The 27,537-nt window shown below is 40.0% G+C and overlaps 1 protein-coding gene across 1 annotated transcript in view; it reads right to left on the bottom strand.

The window, feature by feature from the left end:
- SPAG17 (sperm associated antigen 17) overlaps positions 1-27,537 on the bottom strand; it is a 235,476-nt gene that overhangs the window by 54,379 nt on the left and 153,560 nt on the right. The window contains exons 26-31 of the mRNA XM_043875734.1: positions 26,999-27,116; positions 21,060-21,238; positions 20,312-20,471; positions 8,932-9,047; positions 4,789-4,933; positions 2,657-2,811 (exon numbers count right to left, since the gene is read on the bottom strand). Coding sequence (XP_043731669.1) covers positions 2,657-2,811; positions 4,789-4,933; positions 8,932-9,047; positions 20,312-20,471; positions 21,060-21,238; positions 26,999-27,116 — 873 coding nt within the window. The remainder of the gene's footprint in view (positions 1-2,656; positions 2,812-4,788; positions 4,934-8,931; positions 9,048-20,311; positions 20,472-21,059; positions 21,239-26,998; positions 27,117-27,537) is intronic.

The following is a 27,537-nucleotide window of genomic DNA, read 5'->3' as shown; positions in this document are numbered from 1 at the left end:
CAAAGTATTGGAACTTCAGCTTCAGCATCAATCCTTCCAATGAATATTCAGGACTGATTTTCCTTAGGATTGACTGGTTGGATCTCCTTGTAGTCCAAGGGACTCTCAAGAGTCTTCTCCAACACCACAGTTCAAAAGCATTAATTCTTCAGTGCTCAGTTTTCTTCATGGTCTCACTCTCACATCCATACATGACTACTGGAAAAACCATATCTTTGACTAGGCGGACCTCTGTTGACAAAGTAATGTTTCTGCTTTTTAATATGTCAGATTGACTGTAATTTACTAAAAGCTGCTCTGGACAGAAAAAGATGGCCTAAAATTCCCAGAATTGAGACATATACACTAGGTGAAGCACCGTCTAGAAAAGCCAAAAAGAAAACCTGTAAAAAGGAGATGGCTTTCCTTCTAGGAAGTTAGCCTGGAAAAACAGCTTTGCTGAAACATATAGATTCAACATGACAAATACAGCAGTAACTCATATATATACGTACATAGTGTCTTCAATATAGCTGCCAGCTGGCAAATAGAATTCTCATGATTTTGCATACCTGTAGTGCTCAGAGTTTAATAAAAAATTTTCCTCTTTTAACTGATTTCATGCACTGAGCAGAGGATAAGCTTCCCTCCATTATGACGTTTGTTTATGGTACTGCTGATAAGGAAAAGGGCCTTTGAAGTCCTTTTCAGTAGTATTCCTAAGAGTGCTTATTACATTTCTTTAACTTCTCCCAAAGGAGTCAAGTTCAGATGGGTATAGACGAGTAGTCAAAATCTTATTCCAGTGTATACGTGTGCACACACACGCACCCCTTTCCCCAGGAAGACACTCAATCTTCTGGTCTAGGGAAACAGGTTTCTGTTCCTAGACCCAAGGACAGAGGAAGATTTCCCATGGGAGACAACAGACCCATTATTTGTCATCTTGTCTCTCTGAAACCTTCCAACTGGTGGATGTCCCCACCCCCAGTTGTGAAACACTATAATCATAGACAATAATAGCTATTACACCTACCTCCTCCTTGATGTTTTCATTAATCTTTTTAGTGCTGCTAAGGTATAGCAGTGGCCAAAATCAAGCTCTCTCTCTTTCACATTGCCTAATATCCAGCCTCACTCATCACACTGCCCAGTGTCCTCATGCTGGTGAGTAAGTAATGACACATGTGCCAAGGCCAATGAGGATGGGCAGAAGGTGTTTGTGAACGCCAGCTTTCAACTCTATAAAACTAATAGAACTATAAAATAAGTGTTGCTAAGCTTATTTGGAGTTTTTTCCCCCTAATTGGGAGCTAAGATATGTGTGTTTCTCAATGAGGTGCAATCAGTGTTTCAGGAGATGTGGGCAAACATGCAGCTACACAATTGTATCAGACACTGAATGTCTTCAGGTTGGATCTCTTCTGTTATATTTCTTCCTTCAGTGGTAACTTACTTTGGTGCTAAAATTTCTTTGCCTCTATAGTTGTAATCAGCAGAGTCTAGGGCTATGATAAAAATAAGGCCTCATCATAGCATCTTTGGAGATTCTTATGACATCTGGTAGGACACGCAGTACTGAAATAGGGATGCTTTCTTAAAAATTGAACATTCTGATAGCACAGGAACTCTGCTAAGTGTTATGTGGCAGCCTGGATGGCAGTTTGGGGGAGAATGAATGCATTTATATGTAAGGTTGAGTCCCTTCTCTGTTTGCCTGAAACCATCACAACATTGTTAATCAGCTATACCTCAATACAAAATAAAAAAAATTTTTTTTTTTTAAATTGGATATTCTGAATGTTATATAGGGAAAAAAGCATCCATGACCAAGCCTCTCTTGGTCATCTCTCACTTTCAGCACCTTGCTTGTTCCACAAGGATCTGCACAGTACGAGAGGGAGAATCAGGAGAGAAGGGAGGGATAAACTGGCTCCAGTAGTCTTCACAGTAACAAACATTTGTTACGGAAGTCTTTGTCCATCACCTGCTGGCTTTGCACCCTCGGTATCCTGACCTTAGAGGTGATATTCTGGCACTTGTGTCCCTTCTCTAGCAAGTAGAAAGGCAAAGACAAATCCCTCTAAGACTGGGGAGACTGCAGGCTGAGCCGGAGGCATTGTGTTTAAGGGGGAAATGCAAGGAGGTGGAGGAGTTGCTAACAGCATTCCTCCCCAGCCCTCCAAAGACACAGCTGTGCTTCACTTGGGCTAGTTCTCCTCCTAGACCACATAGAACGCATGTGTCCTCCCATCCCGCGGGGACACAAGGTAAAGTGGGGACAGACTGGAGGTGGGAAGGGTGGGAGAATGAGTAAGAGGAGGCAGGAGGTGAAGCTGGTTTAGAAGGGACAAGGCAGCACTGAGGCTTCCTAACACCCACAGCGCCCCTCACCCACCACTAAATGATCCCCGGCAAATACACTCCGGAGAATAACTGTGATCCCCAGATACCAAAGTACTGAAAGGCAGGGAGGACACTGATTTTCTGCGATGGACTTTGAAAAGAAAGTAAATAAATGAAAAGATATTGAGAAGTGTGTTCTAAGATCAGTTGAGATGAGAGCAACAGGCATGCACGTGGCGAGAATGTTCAGTGCCCCAGATGGGAGTTCTTTCTTAGTCAAAAACACACTTTGACACTCCCCTCTGGCACCGCTCACTTTGCTCAGACTCACCTGGTACGTTCCCTGTGGCTTTGCAATGATGGACGTCCCGTCCCCAAAGGTGGCGCAGCAGCTGCTGTCCTCGCAGTTGGTGATGACGGTGGCGTAGTGTGAGCTTTCAATCCGCATGCACTTCACCTGCCTGGTGATCCTCTGCGGTCCTTCGGCTGTGGGCAAATGCAGAGGGGCAGGTCCGACAGGATGCACGCGAGGGGAACACGCCTGCCTGCTGACTGCCTGGCTGAGAACTCACTCCATGGGGCTGCTTCATGGGCTACTGCTCTATCAACTCGGAGCCTTTGTTTGAGAAGGCATATTAATACAGTGTGCTATTTTTGTCCTCACCATTCTTTTTATTTTGAGAAATTGAAAACATCCAGAAAAGCACAAAATATAATTTAACTATACATGTTTGCCAATCAAAATTTACACTCATTAATATTTTGCCATATTTGCTTCATTTTTTAACATGTACATGAGAGAGAAATTATAGGTACAGTTCACATCTCTCCCTATCTCTGAGTTTATTTCTTTTTCTCACAATCCACTATAATACTTTTATATAAATGTATATCAGAAGTATTTTGTTGCTTTAAATTTACATAAGTTATATATCACCCTGTGTATCATACTACTGGGCTTCCCTGGTGGCCCAGACAATAAAGAATCTGCCTGCAATGCAGGAGGCCTGGGTTTGATCCCTGGGTCAGGAAGATCCCCTGGAGAAGGGAATGGCTATCCACTCCAGTATTCTTGCTGGAGAATTTCATGGACAGAGGAGCCTGGTGGGCTACAGTCCATGGGGTCGCAAAAGAATCGAAAATGACTGAACTGACACACACTTGAATTTTTCACTTAATGCTTTGAGGCCTTTAGCCATCTTGATATATACGTGCCTATGTAAATGGGTACATGTGTGGGTACTTCATTTATTTTAATTGCTACATAGTATCCCTTTGTAAGAAAACACATTTTATTTTTCTGTTCTGCTGTTAATGGACATTTATGCTTTCCCAATATTTTAACATTATACTCAGTGTTGCAAGAAACATCTCTGTACTTGTTTCTTTGTGCAAATGTATGAGTGTCTTTCCCAAGAAAAGGAAAAAGCTTTGAAAGCTATCCCAGGAAAATTAGAATGGATATTTCTCTAGTGGGGAATTGACTTGCAGAGATATTTCCCAACCCATCCCCTATAACCCAATAAAAATAAAAACAAAACAAAAGAGTATTTTTCCATATATACCCAGATGGAGAATTAGTGTATCACATGATATGCACTTTTCAATTCACCAGATATTTTAAAATTGCCCACCCAAGTGGCTTTTTAAATTTTCACTCTAACAGGGTATAAAGGTTCCTCTTTTTCTACTCACTTGCCATTTTGTTGCATTTAATTTGGCAATGAATCATTTAATGCATTCAACAAATAAACCCTGGAATTAAACAAAAGTGAATCAGGGAATAATTTTTATTTCAAAATATTGTTTAAAGTTAGCTTAGGAAGGGTGTTAGGCTTTTAGATAATATGAACAGACTGCAGTTCATTAGCAGCTGCCACTTGCTTTTCTGAGAATTGTCAGACATAATTGAAGGAGGATATATCTGAGGTCTATGTAGGAAAATTAGATTCCTTAAGGATCAAAGGAAACAGGTCTGAAATCTAATTGCTAAGTACAGTTGAGTCATGATTATTAACTTTTAGTTAATACCAATCCAGGTTGTAGGTTTTTAGTGGTAAAAATAGGGAAGGCACCATTACTATCCATTAGCCAACTAGAGCTGTTATCACTCCCATGTCAGTTGAGGATAAAGACCATAATAAAGTTCCTCACTGGTTCTGGTTTGGACTGCCTGGGTATTCTTTGGTTAATTTGAGTTCGTAAAAACAACAACAACAACAAAAAAAAACTGTTTTTCTTACAAGTGTTTTGAAAAATCAGTGAAGTTTTTACCTATCCTAGAGTAAAGACATAGAATATTGTCATCTACTTGAAAAAGAATAAATACATGTATATGTACAACTGAGTCACTTTGCCGTGCACCTGAAACACAATAATATTAACCAACCATCTGCTGCTGCTGCTCAGTCGTGTCAAACTCTTTGAGACTCTATGTCGTCCGCCAGAAAAATTAAAGCTTACCTGTCTCTTGATCCTCCAAAGAAATAGTCGGATCTTCATAAACTTGATAAAAGGTTGTGATTCTGGTACCATCAGCATGATCCACTATCCGAGTACCATCTTTCTTTTCAATGATGATCACTTTGTCTTCTCGAGTTGTCATAACCTGAACATACAAAGGCAGAGCATCATCATTTGCTCAGGTGGTTGGTTAATCCCAACTTTGCTTATTTTTACACCCCGATGATTACCATCAAAAGCCTGATTATTTAAAAGTGAAAGTTTTATCTCATCTACTTGATCTAATCTTTATAACAATCCTGGAGGAAACTCAGGCTTAGAGCAGTTAAGCAACTTGCCCAAAGTCACTCAGCATGTGCCTGAGCTGATGCTGGACTAAGACTGCCTTACTTCAACACTGATGCTCCTTCCATGGTCACACATCTGTGAGTCAAAAGCTAATGTCAGGAGTGATCTGACCCAGGTATATGCAGGAAGATGACCCCAGGCCCTGCTCCCTTGGAAACTGCAGGTTTAAGATAAGGCAGGGACCACTGGTGTCTGTAGTGAGGGTTCTGATGCGGTCTGCTTCCCCTGAGGATGTAATGCCAGAGCCCGGATATTGTGTGTTGGTACGGGGAACTATGGGGTGAGAGGTTGGTACAGGGAAGCATGGATGAAAGGTGTGCCGAACACAAGAGAACTCAGAGACCAAGGGGCAGAGTGGTGGGAGCAAGGCTAGACTAAGGTGAGGGACCATACTGGGAAGCTTGTTAGGTCATATTAAGGACTCAGTTGTTATCCAAATGGGGGCGAAGCAGTAGAGAAGAGTTTTAGGTATGTGGACTAGAGCTGGAAACACAGAAAGAATTTAGTCCCAGTAAGTGCTTCAATTTGAAAGAACACTGAGACCTTTGTTTCCCGTAGCCAAACGGCTCAGAGGAGCTCTAAACCCCCAGCTGCACACGTGTGTGTGAAGGTGTGGTGGGCATGGAGATGCACTGCCCAGGTCTCTCTTCAAGACAGGACTTGCTCCCCAGCAGTGGAGAGGGAAGTTGGCAAATAGCCTCCAGATGTCAGTTCTTCCAGCACCTGCCTCAACTGCAGAGAGATGCCTTGCCTGACTCCCATTGCTCTGCTGAGGCAGAGGTACACGGATCTGGCTCCTGCTCCCCGACCTGGGACACTGGGACAGACGACACTGGCTCCTGAGCTCCTGCCAGTGGAGCTTCGGGGTGTCTGCACCATCGCTCGGCTTCTCTCTCTGCCCATTCCTGCCTCCCCCCTGCTTCCGTTCACAAATGGTGTCTCTTAAAAACATCTTATACAGCAAACTTCACCTGTTTGCTACTGCAGATCCCAACTGGCAACAATGCACTACAGTTGTACAATGCATATTATAGGCAAAAGGAGAGGAGGGTGGCAGAGGATGAGATGGTTGGATGGCATCACCAACTCAATGGACGTGAGTTTGAGCAAACTCCGGGAGATAGTGAAGGACAGGGAAGCCTGGTGTGCTGCAGCCCATGGGGTCACCAAGAGTTGGACATGACTTAGCGACTGACAACAACAATGCATATTTTAAAATCATTGAGTACTTTCTACCTTGTACTGCCCTAACTGTAAGGGACACAGTTTTCACTAAAGAGTCCAGATGAATATAAAGTTTGCTAGCTGTTTTCTGACTCGTGTCTAGGGCTTTTGGGAGAAGATGATAATTACATTTGTATCTTTTTATGGTAGGCAGAAAACAATATATTTCAGAGAGAAGTCCATGCTAATCATTAAGTTCTTCTCTTTCACACTCTCAGCCAATGATACAGATGTGTATATCTATATATATCCATCCATCTATGTATATAATGAGGAATACTGCTGTAGAATGCAGGATTGAGAACATGAGCTTTGGAGTTAAGCTGCCCAAGTTCAATTTCTGACTCCACAGGTCATTTAGGCAAGCTGCTTACTTTCTCTGTGTTCTAGTTTCCTCATCTGCAAAACGGAGCCAACATCAGCATATTTTTCAGAGACATTATATGGGTTAAATGAGAGAATGCTTGTGAAGCCGTTCACATTTAATTGGTCAAGTTAGCAATGCTAAATACTAGCTCTTTATCTAGTATAGAAATTCACAGATTATAACTTAGAACAATTCTAACATTTCATGACGTAACATTGATGGTCACCGTAGGCTCAGGAAATAATCATTTTTAGTGGTAGAAAGAACACAATAGCAAGAATATTTCCTGAACACCTGATAGTGTTAATCTGGTATTAATCTTCCCAAGTATTTTAGGTAATGACCATAATCTCCATTTCAGGAATAAGAAAACCTAGATTAGAAATAGTCAAAGTCAGGCATCTTGTAAGAAGCGTGACTGGGGTTCAAAGCCATCGCTGCCTCACTGCAAGGTTAGTGCCACTCCTGTAAAACGTGATACTTCATGTCACTTTTGATCTTATTTCATATGATCACTGGCTTTTGTTTGCATAATGGTTAAGCATATGAGACCTAGAATGCAACCTTGGGGTCCACATTCTGAATCTACCATTTGCCGAGTGATTTGGGGAAAAATTATTTAGCCTGTTTGTAGCTTCTTTGTCTCATATGTAAAATGGAAACAGCAATAGTTTCTTGTGAGAATTAGATAAGTTATGTGTGGAAAGCACTCAACAAGGCCTGGGATGGTGAGTGCTCAGTAAATATTATTACCATTGTTGTGATTAGACTGTTGAGTGTCTATGTTTGAATCCAGGCTTCTAAATGTCTATTTGTGCTTCCATAATGGTCCTAGGTATCAGTAAAGGAAGGGGCTTCCCTGGTGGCTCAGTGGAAAAGAGTCTGCCTGCCAATGCAGGAGACCCGGGTTTAATTCCTGGGTCAGGAAGATTGCTTGGAGAAGGAAATAGCAAACCACTCCAGTATTCTTGCCTGGGAAATCCCATGGACAGAGGAGTCTGGCAGGCTACAATCCATGGGGTCGCAAAGAATTGGACACAATTTAGTTACTTAATTGCCACCACCGCCAGTAAAAGAAAGTAAGGGTCATTAACTAAGAAATATCAAATTTGCATATTAAGCCAAATAATCTGTATTGAGGCTCAATTAAAGTGAGCTATTTTAAGTGACCAAAATCCATCCTGAGATAATATGTAGTTTGATCTCATAAAAAAGAACTAGCAAACAAGGTAGAAGAATATGAAATTGTTACAGAAGTAGGCTGAAGAAGAAAGGAAAACAAGTTTGGTAAGAAAATGAACTTTATCTCAATGGGAAGCAGACATTCTGCTTCTGACTAGCAGTATGTGGTTGTAAACAAAGGTAAAGTCCAAAAACTAGAGACAAGGCATGCAGGAAATTCTTTGTCTTGTCTAGATATAGAGGGTGCAAAGCTCCATGTAAGATGATAGAGGAACAGCTGAAGAATGCAGACAGCCCCGTTTTTAGTCACCAATCGCTGACTGCAAACCTGGTTCCAGCACTTCCTGGCCACATTACTTCACTTGCTGAGGCTCACCTTCCTTGTCTGTATAATATACATTGGTGTGAGGCCTGAATAGAGCGTGTATGCAAGACGGCTAACAGAAAGCCTGGCCCACAGAAAATGCCATTGTGCATCCCAGGAGTTTAAATTTCACATCTGCTTCACAGATAAAACCATTGTTTTCTATACCACTCATATGTCACTTTTTCTTAGGTTATAAATAAAATCTTTTTATAGATGCTTTGTGGCCTTGTTGAATTTTTGAGTTATTTGATATGAGCATCTCATTAAATATACTGTACATTATTTGAAGTCAAGGATCATGAACAAATTTCTACAATTCATGTCAGGTACACATGTCTAGAATATAAGACATACAGACACATGCATTTAACATAAAGAAATATAGGATATCACTAATCATATGTCTTAAAAGTGGAATAGAAAAGTCATCATCTGTCTCTTACTTCAAGAATTAGTATTTCACGATACATTACTCTGGTCAAATAAACCACACAGTAGTTTTAGATTTGGAAAGATGAATCCATCTATTTATACATAAGTCGGCTACTTAACAGATAGTTATTGAAAATTTATTATTTGCCAGGCTTCTTCCACATGTTTGTCTTACAACTCTAATGATTTGGAAAAATTTGTAATATACAATAGTTTGTCATACCGTTCCATTGACAGGATCTGTGGCTTTAAAGGATAAAAATGGGGCCAAGTCTGCTATTCTTTCTAATCCTTTGGTGCCAATCCGATGTCCTTGAGGTGTAGTTGTAAACCAGGTGCCTAAGTGAACATCCATAGGAGTTATTGTTTGAACTGTTTCTGGGGGAGGTTCATGGCTTTCATTTTTATGTGCCATAGATGACTGATTTTTCTGAATTTTTCCTGTGGGAGTTCAAGTAAATCAAATACAACAGTTTAACTATAATATCACTTACAGAGAATTATTCATTAAGTTTTAATACAGTGTAGGCTACCTCAGACACTGTTGCACAGAAAATCCAAGTGGTAGTCATCAGTTATATTATTTCTCAAGTAGGAAAAAATTAGTTTACGAATATCTTATTATTGGCACTTAAACCTTGTCTGGATTCCCATCACCTCCCACAAACATACACATGCATAGCAAGCTTACTGTCTATGGAGCAATACAGATTATCATCAATTCTCTACACTTTTAAGTCTTGCTTACCTCTCCCCAGATTCCAGGTTTGGAGCCCTGTACCCAGCTTTTTAAAGTCTACATTTTCTCCCATGTTTCTGCCAAGCTTTTAGATTCTTTTTCTTCGACTTATTATACTCTAGTATGATAAAGTATAATGTTAACTCTTCATCCCCCTAATTTCATCATATTTCAGTTTCAGGATACATCTCTCTTCAGCCCTGGATCTGGAGAACATTACCAATAAAGCATATCATTGGCCTCTCATATGGAGAGGATTTGTCCAGTTTAATTACTACACTTAAAACCATCTGATACACACATCCCTCTCAACTCCTCCCCACCACCATTCAACTGGAATAAGAAGACAGAACCAAAGAAACTCACATGGAACCCTGTAAATATTATCTCTATCTCTATTAGTTCCTCTATCAAGGTAGATTTACTCTACTTGTATAAGTAACAAGTAATCTGTAGACAAGATCTGCCTGTATTGTCAAGCCTCAGTGATGAAGTAAATTTAGACTGAGAGAAAAAATTGCAAAAAATATAGTGAAGGATTGTTGCCTCCAGGGAGGTTGTTTAGATTTAAACCATGAAATGTGCAACAGGGCATGGATCTTGGTGTAAGATGCAGACTCAACTAACAGGGGGAACCAAAGAAGAAAGATACATTTAGCTAAGCCTTTCCATTGCCCTAAGACTTAAATTGGACATATTAGTATTTCCAGAGAACTGAAAGATAGACATGTAGAAATTATTTAGAATGAAGCTCAAAGAGCCAATGTAACAGAAGCAATGAAAGAGAGGTAAAAGTTCTCTAACATAAATTTAATTGGAATTACAGAAGAAGAGGAGAGAGAAATGGATCAAAAACAATACTTTAAAAAGATAATTATTCAGAAAGTTCCAGAACCAATGAAACATACTAATCTACATATTCAAGAAGCTCAATATAGTCTCATTTGGGTAAATAAAAAGAAACTGATACCACTGCAGATGGTGATTGCAGCCATGGAATTAAAATATGCTTACTCCTTGGACGGAAAGTTATGACCAACCTAGATAGCATATTAAAAAGCAGAGACATTACTTTGTCCACAAAGGTCTGTCTAGTCAGGGCCATGGTTTTTCCAGTGGTCATGTATGGATGTGAGAGTTGGACTATAAAGAAAGCTGAGCGCAGAAGAATTGATGCTTTTGAACTGTGGTGTTGGAGAAGACTCTTGAGAGTCCCTTGGATTGCAAGGAGATCCAACCAGTCCATCCTAAAGGAGATCAGTCCTGGGTGTTCATTGAAAGGACTGATGTTGAATCTCCAATACTTTGGCCACCTGATGCGAAGAGCTGACTAATTGGAAAAGACCCTGATCTGGGAATGATTTAAGGCAGGAGGAGAAGGGGATGACAGAGGATGAGATGGTTAGATGGCATCACAGACTCAATGGACATGAGTTTGGGTAAACTCCGGGAGTTGGTGATGGACAGGGAGGCCTGGCGTGCTGTGGTTCATGGGGTTGCAAATAGTCAGACACGACTGAGCATCTGAACTGAACTGAACTGATACCTACTTAAATCATATTGACACTGCATTAAAAAAGAAAATGTTTTAAAGGCAGCCAGATTATCTTCTAAGCAACAACAATTAGATAGACAGACAACTTTTCAACAGTAAAAGTGAATGCAAGACTAGTATGAAGAATTATTGTCCACATCAGTCAGTTCAGTCACTCAGTCATGTCTGACTCTTTTCGACCCCACGAACTGCACCACGCCAGGCTTCCCTGTCCATCACCAACTCCCAGACCTTGCTCAAACTCATCAAGTCAGTGATGCCATCCAACCATCTTATTCTCTGTTGTTCCCTTCTCCTCCTGCTTTGAATCTTTCCCAGCATCAGGGTCTTTTCCAATGAGTCAGTTCGTTGCATGAGGTGGCCAATGTATTAGAGTTTCAGCTTCAGCATCAATCCTTCCAATGAATATTCAGGACTGATTTCCTTTAGGATGGACTGGTTGGGTCTCCTTGCAGTCCAAGGGACTCTCAAGAGTCTTCTCCAACACCACAGTTCAAAAGCATCTCAGCTTTCTTTATGATCCAGCTCTCATATCCATACATGACTACTGGAAAAACTATAGCTTTGACTAGATGGACCTCTGTTGGTGAAGTAATGTCTGCTTTTTAATATGCTGCCTAGGTTGGTCACAGCTTTTCTTCCAAGGAGCAAATGTCTTTTAATTTCATGGCTGCAGTCACCATCTGCAGTCATTTTGGAGCCTCAAAAATAAAGTTTCTCACTGTTTCCATTGTTCCTCCATCTATTTGCCATGAAGTGATGAGACTGGATGCCATGATTTTAGTTTTTTGAATGCTGAATTTTAAGCCAGTTTTTTCACTCTCCTCTTTTACTTTCATCAAGAGACTCTTTAGTTCTTTATTGTCCACATACTAAGAGGAAATACCTGTCAGTCTATAATTCTATACCTAGTGAAATTATCTTTCAAGAATGTTGTTGTTTAGTTGCTAAGTCATGTCCGACTCTTTTGCCACCCCATGATCTTCAGTCCACCAGGTTCTTCTGCCCATGAGATTTCCCAGGAAAGGATACTAGAGTGGGTTGCCATTTTCTTCTCTCAGGGATCTTCCTGAATCAGGGATCGAACTTGTGTCTCCTGCATTGGCAGGAGGATTCTTTACCACTGAGTAACTTAGGAAGCCCCTTTAAGAATGAGGACAACATAAAGATATTTTCAGAAAATATGGTATGCAATAAGTAGACTAAAATCTCTGGTTAGAACACAGAATCATCTAATTTTAAAATATACACCTACATGAGTTTGAGCAAACCCTGGGAGTTGGTGATAGACAAGGAAGCCTGGTGTGCTGCAGTCCATGGGGTCGCAAAGAGTCAGATATGACTGAGTGACTGATATTATGCTCACAAGGGGGCTTCCCAGGTGGTTCAGTGATAAAGAATCCACCTGCCAGTGCAGGAGATGCATAAGATGGGGGTTCATTCTCTTGGTCAGGAAGATCCCCCTGAAAGAGGAAATGGTAACCCACTGCAGTATTCTTGATGGGATAATCCAATGGACAGATGAGCCTGGGTGGATTATACTTCATGGGATTGCAAAGAGTCAGACATGAATGAAGCAAGTGAACACACATGCACACTGCTCACAAGAGACATTTTTAAACATAAACCACAGAAAGTAAAATAAAGTGTGGAAAAAGTTATACTGGGAAAGTACTAAACAATAGCTGGTGTAGCTATAATAAAATCAGTATTAGGGCAAAAAACAGAATCCTAGACTAAAAAGTCATTGTATACTGACAAACTGTTAAATTGCTCATAAAGATAAAACAGTTCTAAATTTGTAAGTATCTAAAATCATATTTCAAAATATACAAAAGCAAATCTGAAGACAATGAAAGGACTTAATTATTTCAGATTTAAAGAAATAGGATTAAATGATAAGGAGTGAAGAAGCTCTTCTACCCTTTCAAGAACTAAATATACTTCTACTGAATAAATTGACATTGTACATTAAAAAGTCTGTAAGGATATAGAATAAAAATGGTCAAAGTTTGAATATGGGGCAAATATGGCTATTGTCTGTTTCTGTATAGTCTGTGAATTAATAATTCTTTGTACATTTCTACATAATTAAAAAAAAAACAAAGGATATTAAATTTACAATGTTGTGTTGGTTCCGCCATTCGAAAATGCAAATTCACCATAATTACACATGTGTCATCTCCCTCTTGAGCCTCCCTCCCCTCCCCCGACTCCACCCCTTTGGGTCATCACAGAGCATCATGCTGAGCTCCCTGTATTATATAGCAACTTCGTACCAGCTATCTATTTTACACATGGTAGTGCATATAGTTGATGCTAATTTCTCCCACTATTTCATCCCACTCTTTCCTTCACCCACTGTGCCCACAAGTCCATTCTCTCAATATATCTGCATCTTCATTCCTCCCCTGCAAATAGGCTCATCAATACCATTTTTCTAGATTCCATATGTATATGTTAATATACAATATTTGTTTTTCTCTTTCTGACTTACTTCACTCTGTAAAATAGGTTCTAAGTTCACCCATCTCACTAGAACAGACTCAAATTTGTTCTTTTTTATGGAGAGTAATATTCCATTATATATATATATATAAATATATATATATGCAAGTAGTGGAATATATACCACATCTTCTTTATCCATTCATCTGTTGATGGACATCTAGGTTACTTCCATGTCCTAGCTACTTTAAACAGTGCTATTATGAACACTGGGGTACATGTGTCTTTTCCAATTATGGTTTTCTCAAGAGTGAATGTTCAGTAGTGGGATTGTTGGGTTATATGGTAGCTTTATTCCTCATTTTTTAAGGAATCTCCACACTGTTCTCCATAGTGGCTGTTTCAGTTTACATTCCTACCAACAATGAAAGAGGGTTCCCTTTTCTCCACATCCTTTCCAGCATTTATTATTTGTAGATTTTTTTGATGATGGCCATTCTGACTGGTGTGAGATGATATCTCACTGTAGTTTTAATTTGCATTTCTCTAATAATTAGTGAGGCTTCCCCAATGGCTCAGCAGGTAAAGAATTTGCCTGCAATGGAGGAGACACAGGAGACATGGGTTTGATCCCTGAGTTGGGAAGATCCCCTGGAGGAGGAAATGGCAACCCACTCCAGCATTCTTGCCTAGAGAATCCCATGGACAGAGGAGCCTGGTGGGCTATCGTCCACAGGGTCACAAAGAGTCAGACGTGACTGAAGCGACTTAATGAGCAGGCACGTACTCTGCATATAAGCTAAATAAGCAGGATGACAATATACAGCCTCGTCATACTCCCTCCCCAGTTTTGAACCAGTTTGAATTTTGAACCAGATCATTCCACGTCTGGTTCTAACTATTGCTTCTTGACCCACATGAAGCTTTCTCAGTAGACAGGTAAGGTGGTCTGGTATTCCCAACTCTTTAAGAATTTTCCAGTTTGTTGTGATCCACACAGTCAAAGGCTTTAGCACAGTCAATGAAGCAGAAGTAGATGTTTTTCCAGAGCTCCCTTGCTTTCTCTACGATCCAGTGAATGTTGGCAACTTGATCTCTGGTTCCTGTGCCTTTTCTAAACCCAGCTTGTACATCTAGAAGTTCTTAGTTCATGTACTGCTGAAGCCTAGCTTGAAGGATTTTGAGTAAAACCTGGCTAGTATGTGAGACGAGTGCAGTTGTACAGTAGTTTGAACATGCTTTGGCATTACCTGTCTTCGGGATTGGAATGAAAACCGACTTCTACAGTCCTGTGGCCACTTATGAGTTTTCCAAATTTTCAGATATAGTGAGTGCAGAACTTTGACAGCATCACCTTTTAAGATTTTAAGTAGCTCAGCTGGAATTCTGTCACCTCCACTAGCTTTGTTCATAGTAATGCTTCCTAAGGCCCACTTGACCTCACACATTTGTCTGGGTTATCTGGATCATTAAGATTTTTTTTTTTTAACACTTCTGTGTATTCTTGCCACCTCTTCTTAATCTCTTTTGCTTCTGTTAGGTCCTTATCATTTCTTTAGTTCTTTATTGTACCCATCTTGCATGAAATGTTTCCTTGATATCCCCAATTTTCTTGACAAGATCTCTAGTCTTTCTCATTCTATTGTTTTCCTCTATTTCTTTGCATCATTCATTTTAAAAGGCCTTTTTTTCCTCTCCTTGATAAAGGGAATATCTTTTCTTTTCTCCCCTGTCTTTCACTTTTCTTCTTTCCTCAGCTGTTTGTAAAGCATCCTTAGACAACCCCTTTGGGCTAAAACCCAAAAACTAACAATACCAAATGCTGAGAAGAACAGGGGGCAACAGGAACTCTTCTTCATTGCTGATGAAAGTGCAAAAATGTGCAGCCTCTTTGGAAGAGGCCCTGGCTGTTTCTTATAAAGTTTCTTACACAGTTGCATGCATGCAGATGTTCATAAGCAGCTTTATTTATAATTTCCCGAAACCTGGAAGCAACCAATATATCCCTCAATAGGTGGATGGATAAACCATTGCACATATATACAATGGACTATTATTCTGTGATAAGAAATGAACTACCAAGTCATGAAAAGACCTCGAGGAATCTTAAATGCATATTGCTAAGTGAAAGAAGACAGTCTACAAAGACTGCATGTTATCTGATTCCAATGGTATGATATTCTCAAAATAGCAAAACAATGGAGAAAATAAAAAGATCAGAGGCTGCCAGGTGTTCTAGACAGGGATGGGTCAGGGTCGGGGAAAGGAGAAGTTTGAATAAGTAGAGCCTAGGGGATATTTCAGATAGTGAAACTATCCTGTATAATATTGAAATGGTAGATTAATGACATATACTTGTCATAATTCATAGAACTGTACAACACAGAAAGAGAACCTTAATGTAAACTATATGGACTTGAGTTAATAATAATGTGTCAACACTGGTTCTTCAGTTGTAACAAATGTACCACACTTTTGAGATAGTAAAAATAGGGAAAAACCATGGGCCTGGAAGAGAGGGAGACTTTGGGAATTCTACTTTCTGCTATTTTTTTCCTGTAAAACTAAAATTGCTCTAAAAATATAGTCTGTGGATGGTGACAGCCATGAAATTAAAAGATGCTTACTCTTTGAAAGAAAAGCTATGACAAACTTCGACAGCGTATTAAAAAGCAAAGACATCACTTTGCAGACAAAGGTCTGCTTAGTCAAAGTTATAGTTTTCCAGTAGTCATGTACAGATGTGAGAGTTGGACCATAAAGAAGGCAGTGAGGAAGAATTGATGCTTTCGAACCATGGTGCTGGAGAAGACTCTTGAGAGTCCCTTAGAAAACAAGGAGATCATACCAGTCAACCCTAAAGGAAATCAAACCTGAATATTCATTGGAAGGACTGATGCTGAAGCTAAAGCTCCACTACTTTGGCCACCTGATGTGAACAGTCAGTTCACTGGAAAAGACCCTGATGCTACTGAGGGCAGAAGGAGAAGTGGGTAACAGAGGATGAGATGGCTAGATGGCATCACTGACTCAATGGACATGATTTTGAGCCAACTCTGGGAGATAGTGAAAGATAGGGAAGCCTGGTGTGCTGGCATTCCATGGGGTCACAGAGTTGGACACGAATTAGTTACTAAACAGTAAGTTTAAAAATGAGAGATTGTGTCAGTTTAGATTTAAGAGCTGTGAAGAAATCTGGATACACTGCTCTGGAGGCAGAAGACTTTGGAATCAGACAATTAGAGAAGCGGCTATGCAGACCACCCTTACATCAAGTCCTCTTGTATACATAAGAGAGAGAGCTACTGAGCTGGGAAGTCTAGAAAGCTATAGGAATACTTTCATCCACCCAACAAGGAATCTTCTGCTACTGTCCAAGAAAAATCTATTTCATTATTTTTTTAATTGAAGTGCAGTTGCTGCAATATTATATAAGTTACAGGTATTCAATATAATGATTCATGATTTTGAAAGGCTATGCTTCATTGATAGGTATTATAAAATACTGGTTATATAATCTGTGTTTTACAATATATCCGTGTAGTTAATTTTATATGTCATAGTTTGTACCTCTTAATCCTCCACCCCATACTGTCCTTTTCCTCTTTCCTCTCCCCATTGTAACTACTAGTTTCTTCTCTATATCTGTGAGTTTGCCTCTTTTTTGTTACCTTCATTAGTTTGTTGTATTTTTTAGATTTCACATAAAAGTGATATCATACAGCATTTATCTTTCTGTATCTGATTTATTTCACTTAGTATAATGCCCTCCAAGTCCATCCACGTTGCTGCAAATGGTACATTTTCATTCTTTTGTTATGGATGAGTAGTATTCCATTGTATGTATGTATCACATCTTACCACATCTTCTTTATCCACTTATCTGTTGATGGATGCTTAGGTTGCTTCCATATCTTGGCACTTGTAAATAACATTGTTATGAACATTGGGGTGTCTGTTCTTGAATTACTGGTTTTGGTGTTTTTTGGATATTGCACAGGAAAGGAAACCATTGATAAAATGAAAAGACAACTTACTGAATGGGAGGAAAAATTTGCAAATGATATGACTGATAAAGAGTTAAAATCCAACATATATAAATAGTTCATACAACTCAATAAAAAAAACCTGATTAAAAAATGGGCAGAAGAACTGAATAGACATTTTTCCAAAGAGGAAAGGCAGATGGCCAACAAGGACTGAAAAGATGCTCCCCATCCCTGATTTGCAGAGAAACGCAAATCAACCACAATGAGATACTACCTCACACCTCTGAGAATGACTGTCATCAAAAAGAACACAGATAACAAATGCTGGAGACAGTATGGAGAACAAACAACACTACCGGGGGAAATTAAATTGATACAGTCACTGTGGAAAACATTATGGAAGAAAACAAAATAGAACTATTATAGAGACCAAAGGAATGAGTTGCTTTTGCAGGGGGCTTCCCAGGTGGTGCTCGTGTTAAAAAGCCTGCCTGCCAGTGCAGGAAGTAGAAGAGACTCCTGGATTGGAAGATCCCTGAAGGAGGACATGGTAACCCACTCTGGTATTCCTGCTGGAGAATCCCGTGGACAGAGGAGCCTGGTGGGCTACAGTCCACGGGGTCTCAAAGAGCTGGACGTGACTGAAGCGACTTGGCATGGCATAGGTGCTGCTGCTGAGTCACTTAAGTCGTGTCCAACTCTTTGCGACCCCATGAATCATATGGCCCACCAGGCTCCTCCGTCCATGGGATTCTCCAGGCAAGAATACTGGAGTGAGTTGCCATTTCCTTCTCCAGGGGATCTTCCCAACCCAGGGATCAAACCCGAGTCTTTTAGTCTCCTGCACTGGCAGGTGGGTTATTTACCACTAGCACCACCTGGGAAGCATGACCCAGTATTTCTTTAAAATTTGAGTTATAATAAATAATTCACTTTGTCTTCCTATGAGGGTTCCTGGATACTGTGGTGAGCTGTGAACTTGGGAAAAAAAGATTAAATCTTGGTCTCACAGATTATTAAAGGCATATGAGACATTGAGAAAAATTTGTAATGCATGACAGTGCAATTTGGGGATTAGTTGCCCTGACTCAAATCCCAACTTTACCACTGACTAGCTGAGAAATCTCAAGGAAGTTACTTAACCTCTCTGTGTCACAATTACCTTGTCTGTAAATTGAAATTATTAAGATATATATAGATATATACCTCACAGAGCTGTTGTGAGGATTTGCTGATTTAATATTTTTTTTTGATTTAATATTTTAAAGTATCCAGAATTGTGCCTGCTACATAAGCACACATCTCCTATATGTAAAGATTTCTTAAAATGAAAATGATGAGCATCCCAACAGTAAACCAAGGAAAGATGTGAATAGAAAATTCACAAAAAGAAAAAAAAAAAGCAATAAGCATCTTTAAATGTTTAATCTCACCAGTAGTCAAAGAAAGGCAAAATAATATAATAAGATGTGTTAATTACCTTTCAAACTGAGCAAGATGAGAAGACAGACCACAGCATTAGCAAAGGTATGAGGAGGCAGACATCTTCATACTGTGATGGAGGTAGGGGTAAAAACTGCAATTGTCTCGGAGGAGAGCAAGTAATTTAGATCGTGACAGACACTGTTGATTGCTCACCCAACTCTTCTCCACCTTCCTTTGTCCCTACTAGTAGTGCTCATCTCCTGAGAGAAAAGCCAAAACTGTTGGATGCTGTTTTCCCAGCCTAGGTCCCCATCCAGGTCTAGTCAATGAGATATAAGAGGAGACCTGGGTGGGGAGGGGAGGTGCTGGTGGACTCTGGAAGTATTTTTCTCCCTGATAAAGAAAGACATGTGAAGTTTCAGGATCAAACTCTCAGAAATTAATAGAATGAAAATACAGAAAAGTAGAAGGGTATAGTAGACATGAAAAGCACCATGAGCCAATTCAACATAATCAAGATTTAAACAATTTTCATACAATAGTGGGGTACAAATTATACTAAAAATCTTAATTTATCTACTTAAAAATAATTGCAGTATACAGTGGAACTGTATGTAAATTTGTTCTGCATTTTCTAAGTTTCCTGTAAATGTGTTATCATACTTTCATAATTTAAAAAGTAAAAAAGAAAGAGGAAAAAGGGACACATGAAAACTCTTATGTTCACCCTGTTTCCTTTCTTCATTTTAAAATTCACCTTTTTTTAATTGAAGCATAATTGATTTACAATGTTGTGCCAATCTCTGTCATACAGCACAGTAACCCAGCTATACATATTACAGACATTCTTCGCCCTCTTTCCTTTCTGCTTTGGAAGTTACGACATGAGGACCGCATACCTGGAGCTGACGTGGTCTTCTTGCTCTTCTGAGGAAAGGAGGAGGACAGAGAAGCCTGCCTAGAACCTTGATATCACTGATGCTCATCTAACCCTAAAACAGCGGCCCGGGTGTGAGAGCTAACATCGTCTCTGGTGGCTCAGTTGGCAAAAATCTGCCTACAGTGCAGGAGACCCAGATTCAAGCCTTGGGTCGGGAAGATCCCCTGGAGAAGGAAATGGCAACGCATTCCAGTATTCTTGCCTGGAAAATTTCATGGACAGAGAAGATTGGAGGGCTACAGTCCTGGGGTTGCAAGAGGTGGACACGACTTAGTGACTAAACCACCATCACCTCCATTTCAGAGTACATAATGACATAGGAAAATGTTTGCTATTTAATACAAAAAGATCAAAGTGATCAAGAAATGTGTAATGCAGTGATTCCCATTGAAATTTGCATTTATTCAACAAAAAGATAAGCATAATAATAGTAATAATAATGCTGAGCATTTATTAAGCTCTTGGACTGATTAAATCCATTATAAATTGAGAGGCTTCAGTTACTACCTTTCTTTGTGATGACAGTCTCTGATGGCGCTGTTTCTGATTTCTGCTGAGAAAGCGTGTCCATCAAGTCCGCACTGTGAGCACTGGCTGGCATGTCAGTAGGAAGACTGACAGGCCCTGAATCGGGACTGCTGCTCACAGTCCCATCTGCAAAGAGAACCTGAAGAAAAAGCCAAAGGGGAGCATTCTAAGAAACGAGGAAGAAACTGGTTAACAATACTGCGTGTCAGACTGCAATAGGTTAAAAATAGCTCAATGAAGTGGAACTTGCTGACTTGCAGATCCAGTAGGATAAAGCGTGTTATGATTTAGAGATCTGGAGCTCAGAGACAACAGAGCCAATAACACGAAAGTACAAAACAGTGACATTACTTTGTTTTCCATTTACTCGCTGTTTTGTTTATTTTCATTTCACGTATTTTATCAGTTTGACTTGTTTTACGATTTTCCATTCTTCACCCTTCTTCTCTGTAATTGGGAAATGATTCACCCTGTTTCAATTTTTCTAATGACTACGTTTAAAATTTCATCACATTCAAACACTTAGTTTCTGTCAATATCTGTCTAGTAGGTATACCATCTAAGGCAGTGTTTTTCTTCCAATTATAACATTCTGTGTCATTTTTAAAGCATTATTCATTTTTCAAATGAGCTGTTTCTCTTCCCTGTCATAGCACCATGACCCACCTCCAGCTAGTTTGTATTTTACTTTGCAGCAGGAAGAGTGTAATTTAACATAGTCCTTTACCTGTGTGGATCCATCCAGCATGTATTTGACAACGGTGCCTTGACTGGTGATAACTCTTGATGCTTCCTGCTCCAGCGGTGGCATCACCATTTTGTAGAACTCATAGTGCTTCACCTTCTGGGGGTAGTTCTGTCGGACCATGATATCCCACGTGGGTTCCTCATCTACAATACGTTGATCTTAAAAAGAAAAAAAAAAAGGCTTACTGTGAACTGGGCAATGCTGTGTGGCTGGAGTTTCATCTTCTTAATTTTTTTCATTATTTTGTTTATATCTGGACACGAGGACAGTTTTCATGTCATGACAGAATGGCCCAAATATGGATTATTTGCTGCCTTTAAAAAAGCTATTTTTTATGACTGTGCTGGGTCTTCTTCGTTGCTCTGGCTTTCTCTAGCTGAGGTACGTGGGCTTCTTGGTGCGGTGGCTCCTCTTGTTGCAGACCACAGGCTCTAGGTGGGCAGGCTCAGTAGTTGTGATGCATAGGGTTAGTGGCTCCATGGCATCCTGGTTTTCTCAGACCGGGGATGGAACCTGGGTCCTCTGCACTGGCAGGCAGATTCTTAACGACCGGACCACCAGAGAAGTCCCTTTTTGCTGCCTTTCTATATAGTAAATAAGGCCATTTATTTAATAGGCACTTTTTTCATGTATTAGCCATTCTCTCTACTGATGTTCAGGACATTTCAGGACAAAATTAGGAGGTGAGCAGTTATGCTGTCTTAGATATTGCCTTTTCTTCCTGTTGGTATTTTTCTTTCATCCTCTTTTCTTTTATCTCTCTTCCAGGGATGCACAATGCTCCCTGGCAGTCCCCCAGTCACCTGGAGCCCCAGGAGAAATCATTCACTCAGGCCCGTTCTTTTTAAATCACTTACCATCTTCCAAAGTTTACACAGTCTTCTCTTCTCTAACCAAGTCCAGATTTTTCTCATGGTTCTACTCTTAACTGGTAATCAAGGAGAAAAGCACCTAATCAATTCCTCCAAAGGAAAGTACCATTATTGAGAATTTCTGGCACACAGCACCTACTCAGGTTTTGCTAATTGAATAATTTCCTCTTCTCCGTTTAAAAAGTCATTTACTAACATGAAATCCAATGTCTATCAGTGATGGAGTACATTAAAAAATCACAGTCTCTTCATCTGATTACATGTTATCTACATTTTTAAATAAATCTATTTGATACATGTGTATCATCTTGGATATCCAAAATAGAGATTGAATAAAAAGGCTATTTGCAGAAAAATATTTACAATATAATTTGTGTAAATTTTGCATTACTCACATTATTTGTTATTATAAAGGCATACATATAGCATATTTGTACAAACCTACTTGCACAAAAATCTAAATCTTGTTTACTATAGGAGAAAGAAAAGGAATAGAACATAATGAGAAATTTGGGGTTACAACTACGAAATTTTAAAAAATATTTTGATTAAAGTATGACAGAAAACAATATTTTGTCTGGCTGTCACATGAATATGTTATATTATCTATTACATTTTCTGTATTAAAAGTTAAAATAAAATGCTATTGGTTCTGGAGGAAAAATAAAGTGGTTTACTAATATGAAATGATGTCATTTCAAGAACTATATAGGACTAGTAGGAAAATATTTTTGAAGGAACATCCTTCATGGGACCCTTCAAGTCAAAGAAGGAATAATAAAAAAAATAATAAACATCTGTTGATATATTTCTACATGTTAAATGCTTTGCATATGCATTTTGTTCAGCCTACCTCAACAACCCTTTAAGGAAGACACTTTCATTTTCCAGAGTTTTTAGATGAATTAATGGAGGGTTACTTCTTTAAGGTCACACAGCTAGTAAGAGCTAAGATTTGAAAGCAAGTCTCTGTGCTCAGCCTTTCCCTTATACTGAAAAAACAACCACTGCTACCACGATTAAAAACAAACAAACAAAAACCTAACAGTGCAGTAATAGTCTCCCGATTAGGAAGTATTTTATCATTTAATATTTATAACAATCCTGTTTAGTAGATGTTATTTTACAAATGAAGAAATTCAGGGTGGTGGGTTATAACTTCTTCAAGGTCACCCTGGAAAGAACTCAAGTTTCTAGGCTCTTCCTTCTTACACTATGCCACCTTCTTTCCCTTGCCCTAGGCTGATTGTATGAAAACAGTGTTACTTTGATGTTTATGTTGTCATTATGTTCAGACTTGAATTAGAATATACATAATATAGGGGCTTCCCAGGTGGCACTAGTGGTAAAGAACCTGCTTGCCAATGCAGGAGATGCAAGAGATGTGGGTTCGGTCCCTGGGCCAGGAAGATCCCCTAGTGGAGGGCATGGCCACCCACTCCAGTATACTTGCTTGGAGAATTCTATGGACAGAGTAACCTGGAGGGCTACAGTCCATAGGGTAACAAAGAGTCAGACACGACTGAAGTGACTTGGCATGCAATACATGGAACATTTTAGAAAGATTATGTGTTCCAGGCAGAGTTATTATTAATTACATTTCCACTCTAACACAAACATGAAAACATCAGACTAGGAAATGAAACTAACAGAAAAGACAGGTAAAACAAGTATGAAGCTGTGGTTTGATAACAGAATCAAGAAAACAAACAGCAAACAATTATGTCTCTGAACTTGAAAACAATATCCCTCTCAGTACATTCATAGCATGTTTGACTTTGGAAGGCCCTCCAGGGCCTTCAGTCTTAGTAGCACACACAGTCGATCCCATCATGGAAAACTTGGACCACTAGGAATTCCCAGAAATAGAAACAAAGGTCCAGACTCTATTTTTAATAATTCAGAAAGCCTAATGAAAAGTAAAACTGAGACACAATAGCTACAATATTGTTTCTTCTCATTCGGCTGGCAAATGAATATACCATTGAATTGTTTTTCAATTCGCATACTCTTTATCTTTGATGGATACACTTTTCAAATATGGTCTACAGAAGGGAATTATGGGGGTGGGGTGGGGGAGCTTCCCAAGTGGTTCAATGCTGAAGAATCTGTATGCTAATGCAGGAGACACGAGTTTGATCCCTAGGTCGGAAAGATCCCCTAGAGTAGAAAATGGCAACCCGCTCCAGAATTCTTGCCTGGAGAATCCCATGGACAGAGGAGCCTGGCGGGCTACAGTTCATGCGGATGCAAAGAGTTGGACTTGGCTGAGTGACTGAGTGCATGCATACATACACACACACACACGAATTATAATAAAGAGGGTATTTGATTGTGAAAAAAATGTGATTCACTGATACAATGTACCATTTCTCAAGTGGGGAACTATGGCCCTGAGGTGGTAAGCTCTTATAAGGGCCATACAATTAATTAGAACCCAAATCCCAGCTTAGCAACTTGCTGTGTTGCCTCTCCTAATTCTACTGCAATAGTGGGTCTCCATTTAAATGATATTCAAATCAAATCACCAGTATGGATAGCCTCCCTGCATTGGATTAAAGAAGTTCTATTGTACCAAGGGAACATTTCATGCAAAGATGGGTTCAATAAAGGGCAGAAATGGTATGGACCTAACAGAAGCAGAGGATATTAAGAAGAGGTGGCAAGAATACACAGAAGGACTGTACAAAAAAGATCTTCATGACCCAGATAATCACAATGATGTGACCACTCACCTAGAGCCAGACATCCTGGAATGTGAAGTCAGGTGGGCCTTAGAAAGCATCACTACAAACAAAGCTAGTGGAGGTGATGGAATTCCAGTTGACCTATTTCAAAGCCTGAAAGATGATGCTGTGAAAGTGCTGCACTCAATATGCCAGCAAATGTGGAAAACTCAGCAGTGGCCACATGACTGGAAAAGGTCAGTTTTCATTCCAATCCCTAAGAAAGGCAATCCCAAAGAATGCTCAAACTACCACACAGTTGCACTCATCTCACACGCTAGTAAAGTAATGCTCAAAATTCTCCAAGCCAGGCTTCAGCAATACGTGAACCATGAACTTCCAGATGTTCAAGCTGGTTTTAGAAAAGGCAGAGGAACCAGAGATCAAATAGCCAACATCCGCTGGAACATCGAAAAAGCAAGAGAGTTCCAGAAAAACATTTATTTCTGCTTTATTGACTATGCCAAAGTCTTCGACTGTGTGGATCACAATAAACTGTGGAAAATTCTGAAAGAGATGGGAATACCAGACCACCTGACCCACCTCTTGAGAAACCTATATGCAGGTCAGGAAGCAACAGTTAGAACTGGACATAGACCAACAGACTGGTTCCAAATAGGAAAAGGAGTATGTCAAGGCTGTATATTGTCACCCTGCTTATTTAACTTATATGCAGAGTACATCATGAGAAACGCTGGGCTGGAAGAAGCACAAGCTGGAATAAAGATTGCCGGGGGAAATATCAATAACCTCAGATATGCAGATGACACCACCCTTATGGCAGAAACTGAAGAGGAAATAAAAAGCCTCCTAATGAGGGTGAAAGAGGACAGTGAAAAAGTTGGCTTAAAGCTCAACATTCAGAAAACTAAGATCATGGCATCTGGTCCCATCACTTCATGGGAAATAGATGGGGAAACAGTGGAAACAGTGTCAGACTTTATTTTGGGGGGCTCCAAAATCACTGCAGATGGTGACTGAAGCCATGAAATTAAAAGATGCTTACTCCTTGGAAGGAAAGTTATGACCAACCTAGATAGCATATTAAAAAGGAGAGGCATTATTTTGCCAACAAAGGTCCGTCTGGTCAAGGCTATGGTTTTTCCAGTGGTCATGTACGGATGTGAGAGTTGGACTGTGAAGAAAGCTGAGTGCTGAAAAATTGATGCTTTTCAACTGTGGTGTTGGAGAAGACTCTTGCGAGTCCCTTGGACTGCAAGGAGATCTAACCAGTTCATTGTAAAGGAGATCAGTCCTGGGTGTTCATTGGAAGGACTGATGCTGAAGCTGAAACTCCAATACTTTGGCCACCTCATGTGAAGAGTTGACTCATTGGAAAGGCCCCTGATGCTGGGAGGGATTGGGGGCAGGAGGAGAAGGGGATGACAGAGGATGAGATGGCTGGATGGCATCACTGACTCGATGGACATGAGTTTGGGTAAACTTCGGGAGTTGGTGATGGACAGGGAGGCCTGGCTGCGATTCATGGGGTCGCGAAAGTCGGACACGACTGAGCGACTGGACTGAACTGAACTGATTGTACTTATTCATCTTAATAAGGTGCCATAAACTCTATAAAAGTATGGGCTTCCCAGGTGGCACTAGTGGTAAAGAACCCACCTGCCAATGCAGGAGATGTAAGAGACAGGATTGATCACTGGGTTGGGAAGAACCCCTGGAGGAGGATACAGAAACCCACTCCAGTATTTTCCTGGAGAATCCCATGGACAGAGAAGCTTGGTGGGCTACAGTCCATGGGGTCGGACATGACTGAAGCAACTTAGCATGCATGCACCCTATAAAAGTATATGCTGATACCTGGAAAAAAGACTGGTATTCTTCATCCATTTAACCTGCACTTATCTCTATCTACTCTATGCTCACTCCCCTTTGCTTTGATTAGACCAGCAAAGTTCTGTACATGTGGCCCTTTGCAGAGGCAAGAACACAGAGACACACTGTAGTTACTAAGAGCATTAGCTTTGCCAGCACTGGACCAAGAATGGCATTTTACCTCTGCCACTTAGGAATTGAGTGACATGGTTAAAGATATTGAATTTTCTGTTGTCTCAATTTATTTTGTGAAATGAAATTATTAGGACTTGGAGTACAGTAGTTGTATTTTGTCATGTATGTTAAGCACTTAGACAGTGTCTGGCCCATAGTAAGTGCTCAAAAATGGTGGTTACTATTAGCTCATTATTCATTATCAACAAACATATCTAACTGGTAGGAAAGCACACGATTTCAATGGTGATTCAAGTGTTTTCTATGTAACTCCCCTCCTCCTTGCCTCCTCCTTCCCCTGGCCGGCACTCACCTGGGGACTCTCGCCCCATGAAGGTTACTTGGAGCCCATTGGGGCAAGACACATTCAGGTTTTGGAAGATGGGAACATGAGGAGTCTCTTGTAAAACAGGCTCCAGTTCTTCTACTTCCTGTAAATAATACAAGATGTGAATAATTTCCTGTCATTTTCTAAACGAGTTATTGATTTCTTATGACTAAACAAGGACTTGCTGTATACTTAGAATATGACTTTCTCAGGATGATAGGGCCCTGCAGTGGAGCCTAATAAGGATGTCTCTCTACCGTGCAACTGATATTTTACTTGTAGCACAACACACAGACATGTGAAACAGCTAAATAATAGTACCAAATGGTTGGCATCTTTCCTCAGAAAAGGGAGATATCAAAGTTAATAAGACTGATTAGGAAAGGATTATAAAGAAGTTGGGACTTGAACTAGGCCTTGAAAGATGCCTCATATAGGCATATAGGTGTAAGGGCTGACCAAGATCCCCAGCACCTTCTGTTTGATTCTTACAGTTTGGATGCTAGAGATATTATGCTATAAGG

Source organism: Cervus elaphus, chromosome 20 (genome assembly GCF_910594005.1).
Source record: "Cervus elaphus chromosome 20, mCerEla1.1, whole genome shotgun sequence".
Taxonomy (NCBI): domain Eukaryota; kingdom Metazoa; phylum Chordata; class Mammalia; order Artiodactyla; family Cervidae; genus Cervus; species Cervus elaphus.
Note: the sequence above shows the minus strand (reverse complement) of the source record. Positions and strands in the feature narration are given on the sequence as shown.